The sequence below is a fragment of the Branchiostoma floridae genome, chromosome 2 (genome assembly GCF_000003815.2).
Source record: "Branchiostoma floridae strain S238N-H82 chromosome 2, Bfl_VNyyK, whole genome shotgun sequence".
NCBI classification, from domain to species: Eukaryota; Metazoa; Chordata; class Leptocardii; order Amphioxiformes; family Branchiostomatidae; genus Branchiostoma; species Branchiostoma floridae.
Window position 1 is genome coordinate 28,273,455 of NC_049980.1, and position 19,347 is coordinate 28,292,801.

The window sequence follows — 19,347 nt, forward strand, 5'->3', positions numbered from 1 at the left end:
CGCTTTAATATTGTCACCTGTTAAAATGAATGTAAACAAAAAAAGGTTTATAAAAGCCATCTGGGTTTTAAAGGGTGCAGAAAGCCTCAAATGAGAGTTGTGACTCAACATATTAAAGTAGAACTCTCTACGCCTAGGCGTGGCCGATAACGTTCTGAGTAAGTATTGTCTTATGAGATAAAGTGCCCCTAATAAAGCTGTAAAAAGATACGTTGCAGCCGGCCATTTGTACGTAATGTGTGTCTATTGGCTCTTTGGAGGAACCCTTTGTCCACCCAAGTGTCCTGTAAACACATCACCGACCCGTGTCTGTGCGTTACATATGATGACACATTGCCCTGCCAACAACTACTGCCATTAGGTCTACAAATATTTGCGTCCGTTACGTTTGTTGACCGCCTTCTTTTGTAATGGCAGTTTGATACATAGCTAGTGTCATGGACGGACAAAATTGAGCGAGAAACGACAGGTAACGGGTGCCACTGTCAGAAAAGTGTCCAGTTGTGGCAGAAGCCAACCACATGAGTATGGTGACGGTGAATAATTGACGGAGTTAGAAAGGAACTAAGTCTTATTTTATTGGTGAATGATGAAATTGCCTGCTAGTGTTATATAAAATACTATGTGTGTGTGTGTGTGTGTGTGTGTGTGTGTGTGTATGTATATCTGTGTGTGCGCGCGCGCGCGTGCGTGTGAGTGCGTGCGTGTGTGTGCGTATATGTGTGTCTGTGTGTGCGCGCTCGCGTGTTTGTGTGAGTGTGTGTGTGTGTGTGAGTGAGTCTGTGTGTTAGTGTGTGTGTGAGTGTGTGTGTGTGTGTGTGAGTGTGTGTGTGTGTGAGTGTGTGTGTGTGTGTTAGTGTGTGTGTGTGTGTGTGTGAGTGTGTGTGTTAGTGTGTGTGTGTGCGCGCGCGCGTGTGTGCGTGCGCGCGTATGTGTGTGAGTGTGTGTGTGTGTGTGTGCGTGTGTGTGTGAGTCTATGTGTGTGTGTGTGTGTGTGTGTGTGTGTGAGTGTGTGTGTGCGTGTGTGTGTGTGTATGCTGTATGTTCCTACGTGTGTGTTGACGATCGGAAAACGCATTACAACATATTTAGCCCCGCCTGACCTTGCCGATCAATGACCATTTCAGCTGCCTGTAGTCAGACTGAGTTCGCATGCGCTGACGGAACGTGCATCGCTGTGGGCGCCAGGTGTAACGGTAGCGTGGAGTGCGCCGATGGTTCAGACGAGGAGGACTGCACTTACGGTACGTTCCTATCAACGCCCCCCCCCCATTCCACTTGGCGGCGCTTTGATCTAACATAAATTTGTGTAACTCTTGACTGTATTATTGGATACATGTAACGATGTGACAGAAAATTCAATAGAAGACACAAAGCGAGAAACGACCAACTTTGTTGATCCTTGTTGGAAAAGTTAAAATCTTATAAAACCGAATACATATTTCTAATAGTTATTCATAAAGTGGATTCAATTGCTTTGACCGAATTTGTAATGGAACCGGAGATATTGTAACCAGTTGTCGCGTTTGCTTGTTTGTAGTCGTGTGTGCCCGCAAATTGCCATTTTGTCAATGTTTCTGGGTTTTTGATTAAGACATTATCGCTTTGCTTTTAACTTATTTACCATTCCAAAGACTGCGAAAAGGAGTTTCAATGCGGAAACGGCCTGTGCAAGCCGACCTCCTGGGTCTGTGATAGAGAGGACGACTGTGGTGACAACACGGACGAAACAAACTGTAAGTATAAACAACAGTTGTACGTGAACAACAGTGGTATACATATATTGGTTCATAGAAAGGGCATACTAACATTATGTTACAATTTTAAGACAATATATCCATGCACAAAATAAAGCGCTTACCAACAAGCTGTCGATCAGTCCTCTGATCCTTCTCAAGTTGAAATGATCCAGAGCCTAAGTCACACATACGGGACGGAAGTGTGACGTCAGCAAAGTGTCAAAGGTGCTTGGCAGTCGGTATCGGCCCCCGTCTATGTTGAGGGAAGGTTGGTGGGCTTATTTTGTGCACGGATAGAACGTTATGGTCTTAAAATTGTAACATAATGTTGACTACCGTCATAAATAAATAAATAAATAAATAAGATGAACTTACATTCAGGCATATTAACATTCTTACAGTCATAATCTATATGCTATCCTTGTCCTCCACAACCATGTATCAATATTTATCCTACTTAAGAATGAATTTCATTGTATCGCAAACACAGTGTGCGTCATCATTGATGTATCCTTCTGTAGGCACCTGTTCCAGTGAGTTTCAGCGCGCATGCGGAGATGGATCCTGCTATCACGTGATTCGCCACTGCGATGGCCGTCGCGACTGTAAGGATGGGTCAGACGAGGACAACTGCCCACCGGGTAAGCTGCCTGGGTGCACATTTTGTTTCTGCGTAAAGGCAACCATCATGATTCTTTTGGGTACCCATAGCCGGCCACAGAAACAGGACGGGGCTATCAGGGCGTTGACCATCATGTCTTTGACAGCTGTATATCAAGATCTGATGCTGCATTAGTTGACCTCGATCTTTAGATTCAGATATATAGTCTCAACGTTGCGGTATAAGGGTATTCGTTCGAGTTGCCTTAGCATTATTGACGTTGTCCCGAAAGAAGTAAAACCATATTAAGCAAGTATAAACGAAAACAGCACATGATTTAGAAATTGCATGTCTTTGCAAATTGCATGTATTGTAAACCAAGAAGCAACCGTCGATAGAATTCATCATCATAATCATCACGGGTGGCTTGCCCGGACCAGGTCGACTCTTTCCCTCCAGACTGCTCTGTCCCCAAAAGCGTTCTTTGAATTAGGGCTCAGTGTAATTCTCCACAATCATAACGAATGTCGTACTGACACCTTTTACCTTCTTTCCTCCTCACACCAAAATATATTCCTTGTCCTTTGCCTCTAGCCTCCGGCTGTGGCCTGAGAAACATGACTCTTCCAAACGGCCAGTCGAGAATAGTCGGAGGAGACACGGCGAACCGCGGAGCCTGGCCGTGGCAGGTTAGTGAACATCGGGCTTGAAGTCATAAACTTTCTTTCCTTCACATACGCAACTTTTTCTTCTATAATCAGGGGTGCCTACGCATTCGTAGGAATTTCGAAGTGCAAATTTTATACACACACACAAACAAATGCGCGAAGCTCTGTGCGAGAAGTACGAATCTTATACAGTGGCTAAACGCTCTAAGTGTTCAGGAAGAGTCAGAATGAAGAGTTTGACTCGTTGCTCGCTTGTGGAAATCCTTATCTCTACTTTGGTGAGTTGTAAACAAAATACAGTTGAAGCTTCTCGTATTCAATTGTATCTGTTAATGTTCCAGGTGCAGCTGAAGAGAACGTATTCCAGCACACCATTCTGTGGGGGCACACTGGTGGCCCCGGAGTGGGTGGTGACGGCTGCGCACTGTTTGAATGAGGATCAGTAAGTGATATTCTGACTCTTTTCGGTACAATAGGAACCATTTGATTGCTCTTCTCGTTATAGGTCATCAAATGTCAGGATAGTGCTACATTACTACTCCTGGATCTTTTCAACTGAGCTGGTCAATAGTCTAGAAAGAACCATAAAGTTCTCTATTCACGTTTTGTATTGTCCAGTGATGATATGGAAATGATAACGCGACGATATGGAAAACATCGGGTCCATAAACTTAGCTCGAAAACAGAGTGAACAGCCTTACTGATGGCAAAATTCGTAACGATTGTTCAGCAACAACGTAACCTGTTAACAACGTGACAAGGATTTTAATCTGACACATACTCTTTTCTAGACCAAACGAGTGGCCAACAATCCAAATCCTCATTGGTAAGCGTCACCTGGGGCATCCCGGAATCACAGATCCGGAGGCGATAGTGTCGTCTGTGCAGAAAGTGTACCTCCACGAAGGCTACGATGACTATACGTCTGACAACGACATAGCTCTTGTGAGGCTAAACACAAGCATCGACCAGACAACAAATTTGATCAACTTCGCTTGTCTGGAAACCAATGAGACAGCGAGATTCGACGAGAACTCGTACTGCTTCACAACTGGATGGGGCGACACTTCATCCGGTAGGTCATTGGTTAATTTCCCTCTTTTGATACCTTTTTTTACAATTCTGAAAAACAAAGCACACGTTAACACCTCCATTCTACTAGGACGGCAACTGTTCTATGACCGAGAAATTCTATGCTCAAAAAACATAATATTGTATTAAGAAAATTGATTATTGTTATATTACGCTTTGTGTGTGTTCAGTCACAAATGCATTTTTTCCATGATATCACAGTAATGAATCCAATTAAGGTTGCAGCGACGTCGCAGCTCGATCGCCTTCTACTGGAATGGGACCTTAATAAGTACGCATGATAACTAAGTTCTCTAGCATCTTTCGTCCCGATTCGAGATAACATACCATGCCTTACTCTCTGATGTTCTCTACCCCTGATCACCAGGTGGAACACAAGCGGAGCTGTTGCAGGAGCTGAAGGTGGCTCTGATCCCGACGGCCGTCTGTAACCGGACCATCTCCAACCAGGGCGGCATGACGGACAACATGTTCTGTGCCGGCTACTGGGAGGGCGGGGGCGACTCCTGTCAGGGGGACTCCGGGGGTCCGGTAGTCTGTGCAGGTAATACATCTTACTGTGTACAAGTAGGCAGATATATCCACGAATGCTTATACCGTAGAACCAATAGTGTAAATGACATGCGGTACCCAATATGTTGACTTACTCATACATAGATATCCATATATGTCTGTTTAGTTGTGCTGTAAGTAGTTGTTATACATGTAGACCTTACGAAAGTCGCTGTACTTTTGTCATGTCAATAAAGATGTGCATATCTGCCTCATTATCATCTGACGTGTTCAACAACGGAAATGGAGCAAATTTTGAACTTACATTGTATACTATCTACCAAGACCTTTTCATCTAGTCTTGGTTCAATTTCATATTAGTTTATTGTGATAAGGTATTACCGAACTACTCTTCTTATAGTTTATAGAAGATGTAGCCTGGGAGCCATCTTAGTCCGTTTAGACTAACGTCACATTTACAAACCGGAGCCCGGCCGGGCTGTTTCTGGAAACGAGAAAAGAAATGTATACGTAAAAGAATTCACAAAATAATGCCCACAACTATTCTCTTAACGTCTTGTACATATTGATGCTTTTCGTTCCCTAGTCTGTGTAACGCAAACTCCGCTATCCGAAGCTTGTAGACTCCTCCCCGCGGCAGTATGACGGGCCTGAGAAGCGCGATTAAATCAGGCTATTCGTTCCCGAACGCTGCCCTGGAAATGTGACGTATGTATTACAGGGGTCCCCATACTAGCTCTACACAAACTTTTTGTAACACATTGTGGTGACAGTTAATCAACAGTCTGATTCTTAAAAAAAAAAAACTACTGGATTACCCCATTTCAATGCAATATGAAATTAAAACGGATTCTGTACCATCCATTTACTACAGGAGAAGACGGCCGCTGGTATCTGATGGGCATCACCAGCTGGGGGTACGGGTGTGCTAACAGGTACCAACCAGGAGTCTATGCCAAAGTCTCCAATTACATCGACTGGTTGGACAATAAATTATTAACTGGTGGTCAAGTCGGTAAGTTACATTCATATTTACCACATTTGTCTCTGCTTCAAACCAAGCTTGTGACTGTTAGTTTGCCTGTATCAGCCATGGTGAAAGGCTGTCACCAAAAGAGAGAATGGCATCCTTTTTAACCTAGAAGGTCGATCTTACTATACAGATATTTGCTCTCTGATTGGACCTCAAAACAAATACACAGATTCTATAGCTAAAAGCATACGATTCTTAACCATCGATTCATATTCGGGCGTTGTTACTTGGCAAGTCAACAGGTCATTACTTGAAAAGATCGAGAAAAAAATCAAACAGAGCTGATATTGAGAAAACTTGATGTTACCTGCCATCTAGCTTGCTTGGAGAACATCACAGTCACCTGCGGAGACGGCAGCTGCTTCCCTGCAGGCTACAGGTGTGACGGGTACGAGGACTGCAGCGATGGGGCGGACGAGATCGGTTGCCGTGAGTGAAATACCTTATGTTTTTTTTTACATTTTCACAAAGAGAACAAGATAATTGAAGTCCTTACATCAAAGTCAATATGTAAGTGTTTCAATTAACGTGAACTTTCCCTTTGCATATTGCGGTTAAAAAAGGGACTGCAGTACAACATAAGTTGTGATATTCCAAAATCACAGACTTGTCCAATGTGTTTAGTCACAATGAAAGGTTGTTCCCAACATGAAGCTAGAACTAACATCTCCCTTACTGCTAATAAACGACGTCTGCCATGTCTTGGTCCCACTTTAGCCTCGCTTGGACCACCCTGTGCCCTGTACTGTAACAACAACACACAGTGCATCCCAGACCAGTGGGTGTGCGACTATTGGGCCGACTGTGATGACCTTTTAGATGAACAGGGCTGTGGTAAGCTGACCTCTTCATTTTGACTTGTAGAATATTTAGAAACGTGAACATGAACGGAGTTGCTCGACATGAATGATGGCAAAAACTGTAAAACTGTTTTAACAGTTTATACCCCCCTCTCCTTTCAGATTGCAACGACACGTTCTCATGTGACAACGGTATCTGTGTCCTACCGGAGTACCGATGTGACGGGACCGACCACTGTGGAGATGGAAGTGATGAGAGCTACTGTGAGTCGCGACAAGTACCCTTTTTACTTGCCCGGGCCATAATAACACACAACTAGACGAGTTATCCTGAAAGACGAAGCAACGTGCTTTGCCCTTATAGAGTAGCTAAGATAACATGGGATACGCAAAAATGGGATAACTTACTCAAGCAACTGGACAAGATTTTGGAAACAGTCAGATGTTTCAGATAACATTCACTATCTTTCATCATCGACACGTATCTTATATAATACCTGTATGCCTAGCCGTCGAGATATTATGGGATGCTAATGGAAATGGCAACTGATACTTCTTACTACAATAGCTTATTCTGGAGTACAATTTAGATTGAGCAATTCTGATTCAATGTAATAAGTATGTATGCAACCTTTTTTGCTTCCTCTTCAGGCCCCTGTGATGATGGTTACTTCAGCTGTGACAGATGCATCCCATCGTGGTGGGTGTGCGACGGAGACGACGACTGCTCAGACGCTAGTGACGAGGCCAATTGTACCTATAGTAAGTATTGCACAAATAGCGCCATTATGTAATCTATATAAATACCATTGCTTGCTATAAAGTAATAATATATTATCATGGTATTGACATGTAGTGTTGCCTGCTTCTCTATACGAAGGCTGAAAGTTTTCGGTTGATGTTCAAAATCGCCGTTGTTAAGATATGTGAATATATCACAATTTAGAACCATGACATAACATATTGCTGTATCTTCGTGACAATAATTTACATTGACGCCCTAAAGACTTACTATGTCTCTCACCATTTGCTTAACTGAAAATTGATACAGAATTTTAAATTATTTCATATCATCTCTCAGCATGCAAAAGTGAGTTTCAATGTGGAAACGGCCTGTGCAAGCCGACCTCCTGGGTCTGTGACGGAGAGGACGACTGTGGGGACAACACGGACGAAGTAAACTGTAAGACCTCGTATATTTCTTGCCTTTAATCTGGGTACATGTAAATGATTTTCGCGGAATCTATCTGATACATGTACAATATGAAGGTTTACTTAAAAAGATGATTAGAGAAGCTAAAGTCGCGTCACCTGTAAGACACTCACTGTCGTTTTCAAATGAGCGTAAGGGTATTATCTAATTCAACATTCGATAATATGTTGTGTTTTCATCGTCTTCATTTATTCTCAAATTAATCAAAACAGGCACCTGCTCCACGGAGTTCCAGCACACCTGTGGGGACGGAAGCTGTTATCACGTGATCCACAGATGTGACGGTCACCATGACTGCGAGGACTCGTCGGACGAAGATTCGTGTGTTGCAGGTATGCTACCGTTATTGTAGGCATCATAAGCTTGAATAGCATCATGTATGCATTTTTCCTTAACCGTATAATCCTGTATTCCAAGTTGATCGATTACAATCAAAGTTGAAGTGCTATCTATGTGACAAACGTTGGTCGAAAAACTCCCTATGTATGTTTAAAAGTCTTGTATGCTTATTAGAGCCCACCACATGCGGACTCCGTAACATGACGATTGTGGAAACTGACGCACAGGAGAGGATTGTTGGCGGGGACCCCGCCGAGCGCGGAGCCTGGCCTTGGCAGGTAGCTTTACAATCACAGACTGATATTGTTTACCTTTATCTTGTCTAAATCTTAATGGTATCACTTATCAATTAGCCAAGGCCGCCTCAATGTACTCCATTTGGCATGATGGTTTAAAGCTAATCCGTTGTTGACAGTTCCTAAAGAATGAAATGGCATAGTTCATTGTCAGATATGTATTCCTTAGAAAGGAACCATTCGATTTTCTCTTCTGGGTGTACGTTTGGTCTGACATGTAACTTATCACTCTAACGTTATGTACAGGTCCAACTGAAGAGGATATACAGCAGCAGGCCGTTCTGCGGCGGCACCCTGGTGGCTCCAGACTGGGTGGTCACGGCTGCGCACTGTCTGGATGACGATACGTGAGTTTTTGCTTCAGTCATCCAAACACCCTCTCAGATATCTAAAGACTAAAGAATATCTAACCGCGGCAACTGTACAAGAACGACGATTATCTCCAAGTTTTATCAGAAGCAATCTTCGAATATTATCTGGTTGCTGAGATTGAAATATCTTTTTATTAAATTCTGTGTACTGGATGACTAACCTTTAATTCTATAAAGGTTCATCACGTCAAAACTTGTGAGTAACATATCGCATGGCGAAAACCATGACAATGGCTTGAGCTTGTAACGTATCAAGCCTATAGGAGCCGTATGTGGCCATGATATTTGTCATATATGGGTTTTTAGGTAACCTCTTTAGGCTTGGTAACACATAACTGAACGCTAGTAAAAACATCTCTTTAATCTTATCAACTTATTTACTATCCTTGCAGCCCTGAACTTTGGCAGTCCCTACAAGTGTTGATCGGGAAACACGCCATCACGCACTACCCGTGGGACAACGACACCGCCCAGGCCGTCACGTCAGGTGTGCGGAAGGTCTACCTGCATGAAGGGTACAACTCCACCACTCACGACAACGACATCGCGTTGGTAAAAAGTCAGGAGGAAGTCTAAGCTTCCTTCTTTATTTTCAATTCATGATCAAAGCCTTAACTTGTCATCATCATCATCATAATTTATCATCATTGCATTTCTTATACCACTTGTAACCATACCGTTCTCTGTATAGTCAGTATAAGGTTTTGTTCAGTTGTTTGTGTTGGAAACATGTTTTGTACCATTTACTGTACATAGAATCTCTAGTAGTATGTAGTCAGCACGCTGACTATTATTATTCTGGCGGTGCAAGGTGGTGCAGGTCAGAGGTCATCGTCTGACGGCCTAGTCTAGGGGTATTTGCTGAGCTCTGGGTAGGGGTGAAACAGGGGTCAAGTCGACCTTTTGACCCACCAAGGTAACTATGACACCCCCCATGTTGTAAGGCTCTACGACGGTATACCTTACCTTTATCTTTATTTTATCTATTTTTTTGTTGAACCAAGGCTCAGGTCGACCTTCTTACCTACCGAGGAAATTCTTACACCCACCCCCTAACACCCCCACCCCCCTCTCGTGAGACATGCTCTTACTTGCCCTGGTGGTAAGGCTAAACGCCGGGAGGCCTTCCTTTTTTCTTTATTTATCTAGTTTTATCGTATAGGTTAGTTTTACGTACGAACATATACCATCTATATGTACATGCAGTGAAACATTGCTTTGGAGTAACTATACGTGTTCCTCCGGAGTAAAAACACTGCTCCGGAGTATGCTCTGGAGTAAATGAGTAAGTATATTTGTTGTAAGTAAGTATATTTGTCATGTACGTACGAACATATACCATCTATATGTACATGCAGTGAAACATTGCTTTGGAGTAACTATACGTGTTGCTCCGGAGTAAAAACACTGCTCCGGAGTTAAAAATACTGCTCCGGAGTATGCTCCGGAGTAAATGAGTAAGTATATTTGTTGTAAGTAAGTATATTTGTCATGTACGTATAAACATGTGCCATCTATATGTACATGCAGTGAATCATTGCTTTGGAGCGGCTATACGTGTTGCTCCGGAGTAAAAAAAACTGCTCCGGTGTATGCTCCGGAGTAAGTGAGTCAGTATATTCGTGTTAAGTAACGCATACGTATTTGCCATGTACGTGGCTGTTATGTAGGCATATATCAACACAACAACACAAAAGACAGTAGTGTACGGTGATCCTATCACTTGGCGTGTGTAAAAAATATATCAAGAAACTTGTCTCGGTGTTTTCTTTCCAGATGACGCTCGAGGTTGAACGCACGATCAAATTCCCGATCACAAATGTCGCAGACGTGAGGCATACTTTTTTGTCCGGTGGACAGAAGGCAAATGATAAGATATTGATGTGCACACATATATTTGTCGCGCATTTAAGTTTTTAGGGATCGTACGTTTATCTTGTGCATACCCTGTATGTATCTACGTATACCGTGAATGTATCTGTAGTATTGAAGTATAGATGTCATGTATGATCGTGCGTTCAACCTCGAGCGTCATCTGGAAAGAAAACAAGTCAGGTGTTGCCTCGGGAGAAGTCGTCGTTGATGCCGAGACGGGGTCTTACCGGGACCGCGATGTTTTTGACGACTCCGACGTGTCATCTGAACACGACACAGCCACGGTTGGTTCCGAAGATTCGATGGCGTCACAAGATGAAGAAAGCGTCTCAGGCGCCAAATCTGTGATGGGCTCCGAGCAGGGAGACTCCACAGAAGAAACCGACAGCGACCAAAGTGGTTCCGAGAGTGATACAGGGACAGATGTGTCCTCCGGGACGGTTTCATCTGATGAAAGTGACCGCACTGGCTACGACAGCGGCTACCACAGCGGTGAAGAGGAGGAGTGGACACTATATCGAGACTGGTCCATCGCACTACCTCACCAGCCAGGCGATGTTCCTCAAAGTGTCATCAAACAGACGAAGCGTGCTGGCAAAAAGTTTTATAGAGTTCGCTGCGTTGCCTCGTTACAGTAATGAGATCGAATACGGCAAGAAGTGGGTCTCAGAACAGACACTGATGAAAAAATATGGTTACCTCGTTCTGAAGTAATGTGAGGTCGCCATATCGTTTGCAGTACAACTTTTCTTTCCTGATGTGATACCATGTTTCACATATAGGACGAAATATACTCACACTCACTCATCCTCTTGCACATGGTGCGTAGAGCCGACTGCGTGCACTAGAGTTCTCCACCGCCCTCTGTTCAATGCTGCTGGCTGCGCCTGCTGGGGTGTGATGTACGTTGGTTATGAATTCATTGATATATTTTTTACACACGTCAAGTGATAGGATCACCGTACACTACTGTCTTTTGTGTTGTTGTGTTGATATATGCCTACATAACAGCCACGTACATGGCAAATACGTATGCGTTACTTAACACGAATATACTTACTCACTTACTCCGGAGCATACTCCGGAGCAGTTTTTTTACTCCGGAGCAACACGTATAGCCGCTCCAAAGCAATGATTCACTGCATGTACATATAGATGGCACATGTTTATATGTACATGACAAATATACTTACTTACAACAAATATACTTACTCACTTACTCCGGAGCATACTCTGGAGCAGTTTTTTATTACTCCGGAGCAGTGTTTTTACTCCGGAGCAACACGTATAGCTACTCCAAAGCAATGATTCACTGCATGTACATATAGATGGCACATGTTTATACGTACATGACAAATATACTTACTTACAACAAATATACTTACTCATTTACTCCGGAGCATACTCCGGAGCAGTATTTTTTTACTCCGGAGCAGTGTTTTTACTCCGGAGCAACACGTATAGTTACTCCAAAGCAATGTTTCACTGCATGTACATATAGATGGTATATGTTCGTACGTACATGACAAATATACTTACTTACAACAAATATACTTACTCATTTACTCCAGAGCATACTCCGGAGCAGTATTTTTTTTTACTCCGGAGCAGTGTTTTTACTCCGGAGCAACACGTATAGTTACTCCAAAGCAATGTTTCACTGTATGTACATATAGATGGTATATGTTCGTACGTAAAACTAACCTATACGATAAAACTAGATAAATAAACAAAAAAGGAAGGCCTCCCGGCGTTTAGCCTTACCACCAGGGCAAGTAAGAGCATGTCTCACGAGAGGGGAGTGGGGGTGTTAGGGGGTGGGTGTAAGAATTTCCTCGGTAGGTAAGAAGGTCGACCTGAGCCTTGGTTCAACAAAAAAATAGATAAAATAAAGATAAAGGTAAGGTATACCGTCGTAGAGCCTTACAACAAGGCCAAATATGGGCATGTCTCTCACGATTGGAGGGGGGGGGGGTCATTAGAGGGGGGGGTCATGGGGGGTGTCATAGTTACCTTGGTGGGTCAAAAGGTCGACTTGACCCCTGTTTCACCCCTACCCAGAGCTCAGCAAATACCCCTAGACTAGGCCGTCAGACGATGACCTCTGACCTGCACCACCTTGCACCGCCAGAATAATAATAGTCAGCGTGCTGACTACATACTACTATCTCTCAATGTCAACAATTTTAACCGCAGGCAACGCTCTTGTAGCTGCATAAAACCACCATTTTACTAGATTTTGGTTTAGAAAGGTGAGTAACCTCTTTGTTTCGACTACCAATTTGGTACACATCACAGGTGAAGCTGGAAACGTATGTCAACGTCACAAGTAACATAGTGAACTACGCATGCCTGCCGGACAATGCGACTCGGCTGAACGAGAACTCGTACTGCTTCACTTCCGGCTGGGGACGGCTCGCGTCAGGTCAGGACGAGCAGAAGGGAATGGCTTAGTCTTTACTTACTTAATTACTTACTTTACCAGTGCCTAAACTCTGTTCTTTACCTATTAGTTAACATAAGAAAAAGTACATGGCACTGTGATCATGAACTCCAGCTAACAATATTAGCAGTAGCACTTGGAAATCAGAATCAAAATTGATAGTGACAGTTGCGAATATCCTCTGTCAGTCAGTCTTTTTCAGACTATGACAAACATCTATAGGGAACGGAGTGGGGAATATGTTCTTAGTAGTAGCTGGACGTTGATATGGGTGTGTAGAAAATTGTACAAATCGAGGACAGAATCTACTACTAGTATTTTTTTCAGATTGCCAAGAAGGGTTCACTCTTTGCCGGCTGTAGGTAGCATTCTCTGTTTCGTATTCTACCATACGAAAGATGCACAATTCTGTTTGGAAACTCACATTATTTACCCTGCATCAGGTGGCGATCGTCCTTACATCCTACAAGACCTGAAGATCGCCGTCATTTCGAATGATGTCTGTAACAAACCATTCTCCTATGATGGTTCTGTGACTGACAACATGCTGTGTGCGGGGTACTGGGAGGGGGGCGGAGACTCGTGTCAGGTACGTCCCACAAAATACATGTCAACTTACAAAATGGGCTCCCATCTTGTACATTAGAAAGTGCTAAAGCTATCAATTTTTCCGAAAGTAATTTCATCATGCTTGTAAGTAAGATGTTGGAGTTTTATTCACTTAACCTGTATATTGTCCCAAGCGACAGAAGGATGCCAACCTGTATAGTCTCACCTACCTATCAGAAGTCTTCCACAAAGCTTGTAACCGGGGTTCTGCTTCTTGCCGCTTTATGTAATCAGTCTTGATGGCGTTTTTGCGGGGAGAACAAAATCCCAAACGTAGCTAGGCGATGAACTGTGATGAGGGGGATACAACCATAGCCACGTACGTTTGGATTCTGCTCTCACCTGCATCGGCCACATATAGCGTCGATAAGCAGCACTAGTACTCCGGTTAGAAGTACGCTCCCAATGTGACATTTGGTCCGTTTCATAGAAACAATCACAATTTCCTTCTGTAGGGCGATTCCGGTGGCCCTGTGATCTGCGCGGGGGATGACGGGAGATGGGACCTGGTGGGAATCACCAGTTGGGGTTACGGCTGTGCTCGTCCCTACAAACCCGGCATCTACACCCGGGTCAGCCGCTACCTGGACTGGATCAGGCACAGGATGGACCAGGGAGGCTCAGTCGGTACGTCAGCACATAAACTTGCAACAGAAACATCTAACACATGTCAATAAATGTTTAGACATCCAAATGATGAGATACTGAGTAAAAACGTTACTTAAGCAACTGGGTAGTTTTAACAAATTGAAAATATCCAGTTGCGTGAGTAACGTTCGTCCTGGGTATCTATATGTTTTGCATGTTATGATTTACAACAGTTTTCAATTATGAAGAAACGTTTCGTTTGCCAGGAAATGCATACATGACAATGATATACATCAGCTTATCTACTTAATATGGAGACTACAGTAGGTTATAGAAATGGACTTGCTGACAATGCAATTCCAGCATTATAAGTCAAACAACGATATCAGTCTTGTACTTCAATATCTTGCCACCTAGCCTGTGCAAATGGTACAGTGGAATGCTCAGACGGCACCTGCTTCCCCGAGTCGTACCGCTGTGATGGGTACGAAGACTGTGCGGGAAGAGAGGACGAACAATTTTGTCGTAAGTTTAAAGCTATTCAGAGCTTTAACATTATACTGCGTTTAAATATGACCAAGGCCATGTGTCCTAGTGACTTTTAATTGAAATCTGATAAAGGCTGTATGCATTATAAACAGTCGAAACTCAGGTATCTATAGATTGGACTAGCTGTTTTGTTGCACTGGAATGCAATTTAGATGTTAAACCACTATACTTAAGAAATAGATATTGATACACGATTTGGAAGGTAACTGAAAGCCTCAAATTTTAAATTTTAAACGCTATTTATCGTGTCCGACATTTTCACGACCAACATTTTTATCACCGTATCGTCTGCAGCCCCTTTCCCGCCCGCATGTGTGTACTACTGCACAAACCGACTGAACTTGACGCAATGCATCCCGGACAGATGGATCTGTGACTTGTACGTGGACTGTACAGACGGGTCGGATGAGTCTACCTGCAGTAAGGACCTAATTGCAAAAAAAAATATATAATTACACTCAATAGCCGTTTTGAAGACTTGGAGAAGCATATTCTTTTGCTACCTGCAGTAAGGACCTGATTGCAAAAAAAATATATAATTACACTCAATAGCCGTTTTGAAGACTTGGAGAAGTATATTCTTTTGGTTCTTCATTTTGCCGTTCCTTTATCTTGATTCGACCGGTGCAATGACCAGGTCGTTAGAGCGGCCACTTTGTACCTGCCAGGTCGAGGTAAACCAAAAAACGGTACATGCTGCTTTCTCTGATTAGCACTGAGCACTTGGGGAATTGTATAATTACTTAACGTACAGATCACTACCAGTGGACTTGCCCCCTGCTGCAGTGATTGCACAAAGTTGTGTGGCCCAAGGGCTATTGATATGAAACGAAAATGGATATTGCTCTGTGCAGCATCTGTCACAGGACTTTAACTAGCTATCTTGATCCACTTACGTAGAGAAAATTGATTAATGCATGGATGATACATGTAACAGCTGTAACGTGTATGCTACCTCCGGATATTGACCTAATCTGAAGAACATTACCATTCTTATAGACTGTACCGACGACTTCAAGTGTGACAACGGTGCGTGCGTGTTCCGGAACTTCGTTTGTAACGGCCGAGACGACTGCCTGGATGGGAGTGACGAGCGAAACTGTAAGCCATATTCAGTCAATGAAGAATCAGCGGTTAAATATTTTAAGACATCGGCATATTTTGGTCAAATAGTATATCTCCCTTGATAATGTTAACAATGAAAAATAATGACACAGTACGTGAAACGTTTACATATACACGATTCTCGGCGGAAAACGTGTCTACAGGCTCCACACCAGCTCCAATAGCAACCTCATCAGCAACCACCACACCTGTGGATACCAGCACACCTATGGATTTGACAGAAGCGACAACTGCAATGCCAATGACTCCAACTCCACCCATGACCACCGGCAAAGATGCTGTCTCCACAAGTAAACTGCCTGCATCGACTAAAGGTAAGCATATATCTACTAACCTGTATATCAACAGAAAGACCATGCTATTGTATCAAGATGAATACAGATTTTAATATTTTTCTGGGTGTGGTGGGAATAGCCACGCGAAATGTAGATAGATGTGTCTCGACAAATGGGCTGTGTAGCGATGGATACATGTATCACCATCTGTCATCTTTACAATTAAGTATAAATGCCAGGGTTATGTAACTGCGATTCCTCAATCTCTTCTTGATGTTTAACCAAAGTAAACATGTGCTATGGTCTTATAGATAATCAGTAAGTAGCGATGAGCTAACCAATGTCATATGCTATCGTGGCTATTTAATTTTTAAATAAACATGATAATTTCCGTACTAGCGATACAGTTTCTGAATTAAATATGGGACTGAATAATTGCCAGATACGGTTAAATCTACAATACTGGTGTAACTGTGTCGTGTGCATCAGCTCCCATGACAGTGGTTGAGATGGAGGTGACCCTCTCCAGTGAAACGTTCACGGCGGATCTGCAGGACAGCAGCACTGAGGCGTTCCAGACACTGTCAGCACAAGTCATCGCGGCCGTAAGCAGCTCTTACGATAGCGCATTTCCAGAATTGCCATACTTTCCTTTGTTGAAACGCTTTTTAAAGAAGGTAGATGTAGAAATTTAAAACGTTAATGTACGATAATCTTGCTATTTTTTTAAGATGAACTCTGTGTACCAAGACTATCCTGGCTATGAAGGCGTTACTGTCCAAGGATTTAGGTAAGGTCAAAATACGAGTGGCCATTCACACTATTAATCAGACTTTGTGATGTATGAGATTCTATCTACGCAAACGTCTCGTGTTGTCATTAACACAACAGGGTTGGTCTGCAATAGCAAATATGACAATCAACAACGGTAAAGAGCTAACGGTGGTTAATAGGTAACATGCACAGACATTTCAAACTGTGGTAGGTTGATTCACTTAATCTAAAGATTTGATGGAAACGACCGTTCTTAAGACGAAAGTCGTAATACACCGGATACTCACGTCTGGTTACAGGTCAGGCAGCGTGGTTGCTGATGTCAACGTGCTCATCGATAGCCAGGAGGAGGCAGAAATGCCCCTAGCGGTGGCCAGCGTACTGCAGTCAGCTGTAACTAATGGCAACGGCATGGTGGGGGAGGTGGAATTCGGTGGAGTTGCTGTCAGGGAAAATGGTAAATTATCTTTATCAGTTCTAATACAGTGGACAAAGTCAACTGTTGATCAGGTCGTTTGAACGTATACGTAGCCTATGCACATAGTAAATTCAACGGGGTGATCTTTACCTCGAATTTGGCAGGTGTAACAGTCGATGTGGTGGTGTGCAGCGCTAGTTGCCATGACGACATGACGTGTGTCACCAGCGGAGGAGAGTGTCGGTCCTTCTGTACGTCCAACACGGAGTACTGTCTGAACGGGGGAACCTGTCAGGACGGGAACCCGGTCCTGGAGTGCAGGTCAGGCTAAGGAAGGCTATTAATGATCACGAATGTAATCAACATAATAGCTGTACTGAAAATGGAAAAGTTGTGTTGGATATCAAATTACATGTGCCCTATCTCTTGTCAGTTTGGTCGATTTGATTTTAAAGATGTTGCAATACAAAAGAAGGCGCACATCCAAGTCACACTTACCTGATCTAGCAAAGAAATGCTAAATAGGCTACATTAGAATCAGATTGTATCTGTGCCATCAAAGCCATCACTGAGAATGTGCATTTGATGTGAAGATTTCGTTTTATAATGTCGTCCTTTGAAAAAAAAACACTGATACTTACATCTAAGCAATGTCATGTTGTCATGTCATCCGTATCCGTCCATCATGTTGTCAATGACTAATGTTCTGTTCCCTCAGGTGTCCTTCGGATGTAGTTACAATATATCAGTACTCAGGATCACGCTGCCAGAACGAAGGTGATCAATTTTGTTTCTCAACAGTCACTCATTACTGCTACATTTCAGACAAGTTGATTAACTTGCTTTAGGACTCAAAACAAGTTTTAGAGATTTCCGCTTCACCAAACAAATATTTGATTCTTTTTATCAATCCAGGACTAAGTGTGTTCATCATCGCCATGATTGCTGTCGCGTGTGCTCTGGTCTTCATCATTGCAGTCGGCCTTGCTGTTCGGTGTTGGCCTCGGGGGAAACCCAAAACTTCGTGAGTCCAACTTCTTCTTAAGCCTTGTCTGTAAATGTCTTTGATCTTCATTCTAAACCTTTCTCTTTTGAAAACAGTCGTTCACTTATTATTTTAGATACAATGTGAGATAGGGCACCCAACGTCAACTAGCACTACCTATTGATAAAAAATCACGACACATTGTGTAAGAAAGACAAGGGTAAAGAAAATAGATAGTTTCAAACAGAAAGACACTGGGGTTACAATCATCAAATTTGTGTAACAAGTCCTTTCCATCTCTATTTCTCAGCAACGACGATGCACAAGCAGTGTTGGAGAGTGCGGAATCTAAGCAGAATGGTGTCCCGATGGAGAACAAGGGAATAGACAACGCTGCCGCCAACATCCAAGAGAACGGGACAGTAGCGGGATCTGAGAAAGCTGTTGCCCAGCAATATGAGGAGGATTCTTGGTTATAGCGTGACCACTTTGCAGTTAATACGTTTTAGACCGACTGCTAGTATCCAAGTGTGATGCAAACTCATTGTTAGAAAGACAATATTCAACTTTATTACGCTAATTTAACAAGCTAATGAATTCCAAATGAAAAACAACAAAATTAAATGTTAATCTACCAAGTTAATGAACTATCAGTTATGTCATTTCACAAGTTTAAATGATATATCCCGATTAATTCCGCATCCGATTAAACTTGCTATAAATGCAATGTAACCAAAAAGCAACAAATGTTAGTAGGCCCAGTTTCTATACAACGTATTGTAACCTATTAGAAAATAGAGGACTTAGTACTCTTTGAGCAAATCTTAACAGTTTATAACTTATATAAGATTGAACATATATCGGGTCATTCTAAACCAAAAACAATGATAAGAATGGAATGTTGTCTTCAATTATTAGCAATACAGTATTTACAGTATTTTCAAATATTTCTTTGCCCTTTTATCTATGATCATTTTATGTGGTTGAGAAGCATTTTTTAAAGTCTAGTGTCTCAAATGCTATCCTCACTTACTTCCTCTC

The 19,347-nt window shown here is 42.7% G+C and overlaps 1 protein-coding gene across 3 annotated transcripts in view; it reads left to right on the forward strand.

Annotated features, from left to right (window-relative positions):
* LOC118407565 (low-density lipoprotein receptor-related protein 2-like) overlaps window positions 1-19,244 on the forward strand; it is a 54,174-nt gene extending 34,930 nt beyond the window's left edge. For all 3 annotated transcript variants that reach the window (XM_035808048.1, XM_035808059.1, XM_035808069.1), the window contains 27 exons: window positions 3,350-3,450; window positions 3,800-4,083; window positions 4,468-4,644; window positions 5,488-5,628; window positions 5,965-6,075; window positions 6,364-6,480; window positions 6,609-6,710; window positions 7,098-7,208; window positions 7,528-7,629; window positions 7,872-7,991; window positions 8,173-8,276; window positions 8,541-8,641; window positions 9,058-9,217; window positions 12,839-12,965; window positions 13,427-13,572; window positions 14,048-14,219; window positions 14,598-14,705; window positions 15,024-15,149; window positions 15,729-15,830; window positions 15,998-16,168; window positions 16,619-16,734; window positions 16,861-16,919; window positions 17,203-17,360; window positions 17,486-17,642; window positions 18,040-18,098; window positions 18,237-18,345; window positions 18,617-19,244. In XM_035808048.1, the coding sequence (XP_035663941.1) occupies window positions 3,350-3,450; window positions 3,800-4,083; window positions 4,468-4,644; window positions 5,488-5,628; window positions 5,965-6,075; window positions 6,364-6,480; window positions 6,609-6,710; window positions 7,098-7,208; window positions 7,528-7,629; window positions 7,872-7,991; window positions 8,173-8,276; window positions 8,541-8,641; window positions 9,058-9,217; window positions 12,839-12,965; window positions 13,427-13,572; window positions 14,048-14,219; window positions 14,598-14,705; window positions 15,024-15,149; window positions 15,729-15,830; window positions 15,998-16,168; window positions 16,619-16,734; window positions 16,861-16,919; window positions 17,203-17,360; window positions 17,486-17,642; window positions 18,040-18,098; window positions 18,237-18,345; window positions 18,617-18,785 (3,510 nt within the window). In that variant the 3' untranslated portion in view covers window positions 18,786-19,244. The remainder of the gene's footprint in view (window positions 1-3,349; window positions 3,451-3,799; window positions 4,084-4,467; window positions 4,645-5,487; window positions 5,629-5,964; window positions 6,076-6,363; window positions 6,481-6,608; window positions 6,711-7,097; window positions 7,209-7,527; window positions 7,630-7,871; window positions 7,992-8,172; window positions 8,277-8,540; window positions 8,642-9,057; window positions 9,218-12,838; window positions 12,966-13,426; window positions 13,573-14,047; window positions 14,220-14,597; window positions 14,706-15,023; window positions 15,150-15,728; window positions 15,831-15,997; window positions 16,169-16,618; window positions 16,735-16,860; window positions 16,920-17,202; window positions 17,361-17,485; window positions 17,643-18,039; window positions 18,099-18,236; window positions 18,346-18,616) is intronic.
* The last annotated feature ends 103 nt before the right edge of the window (window positions 19,245-19,347 follow it).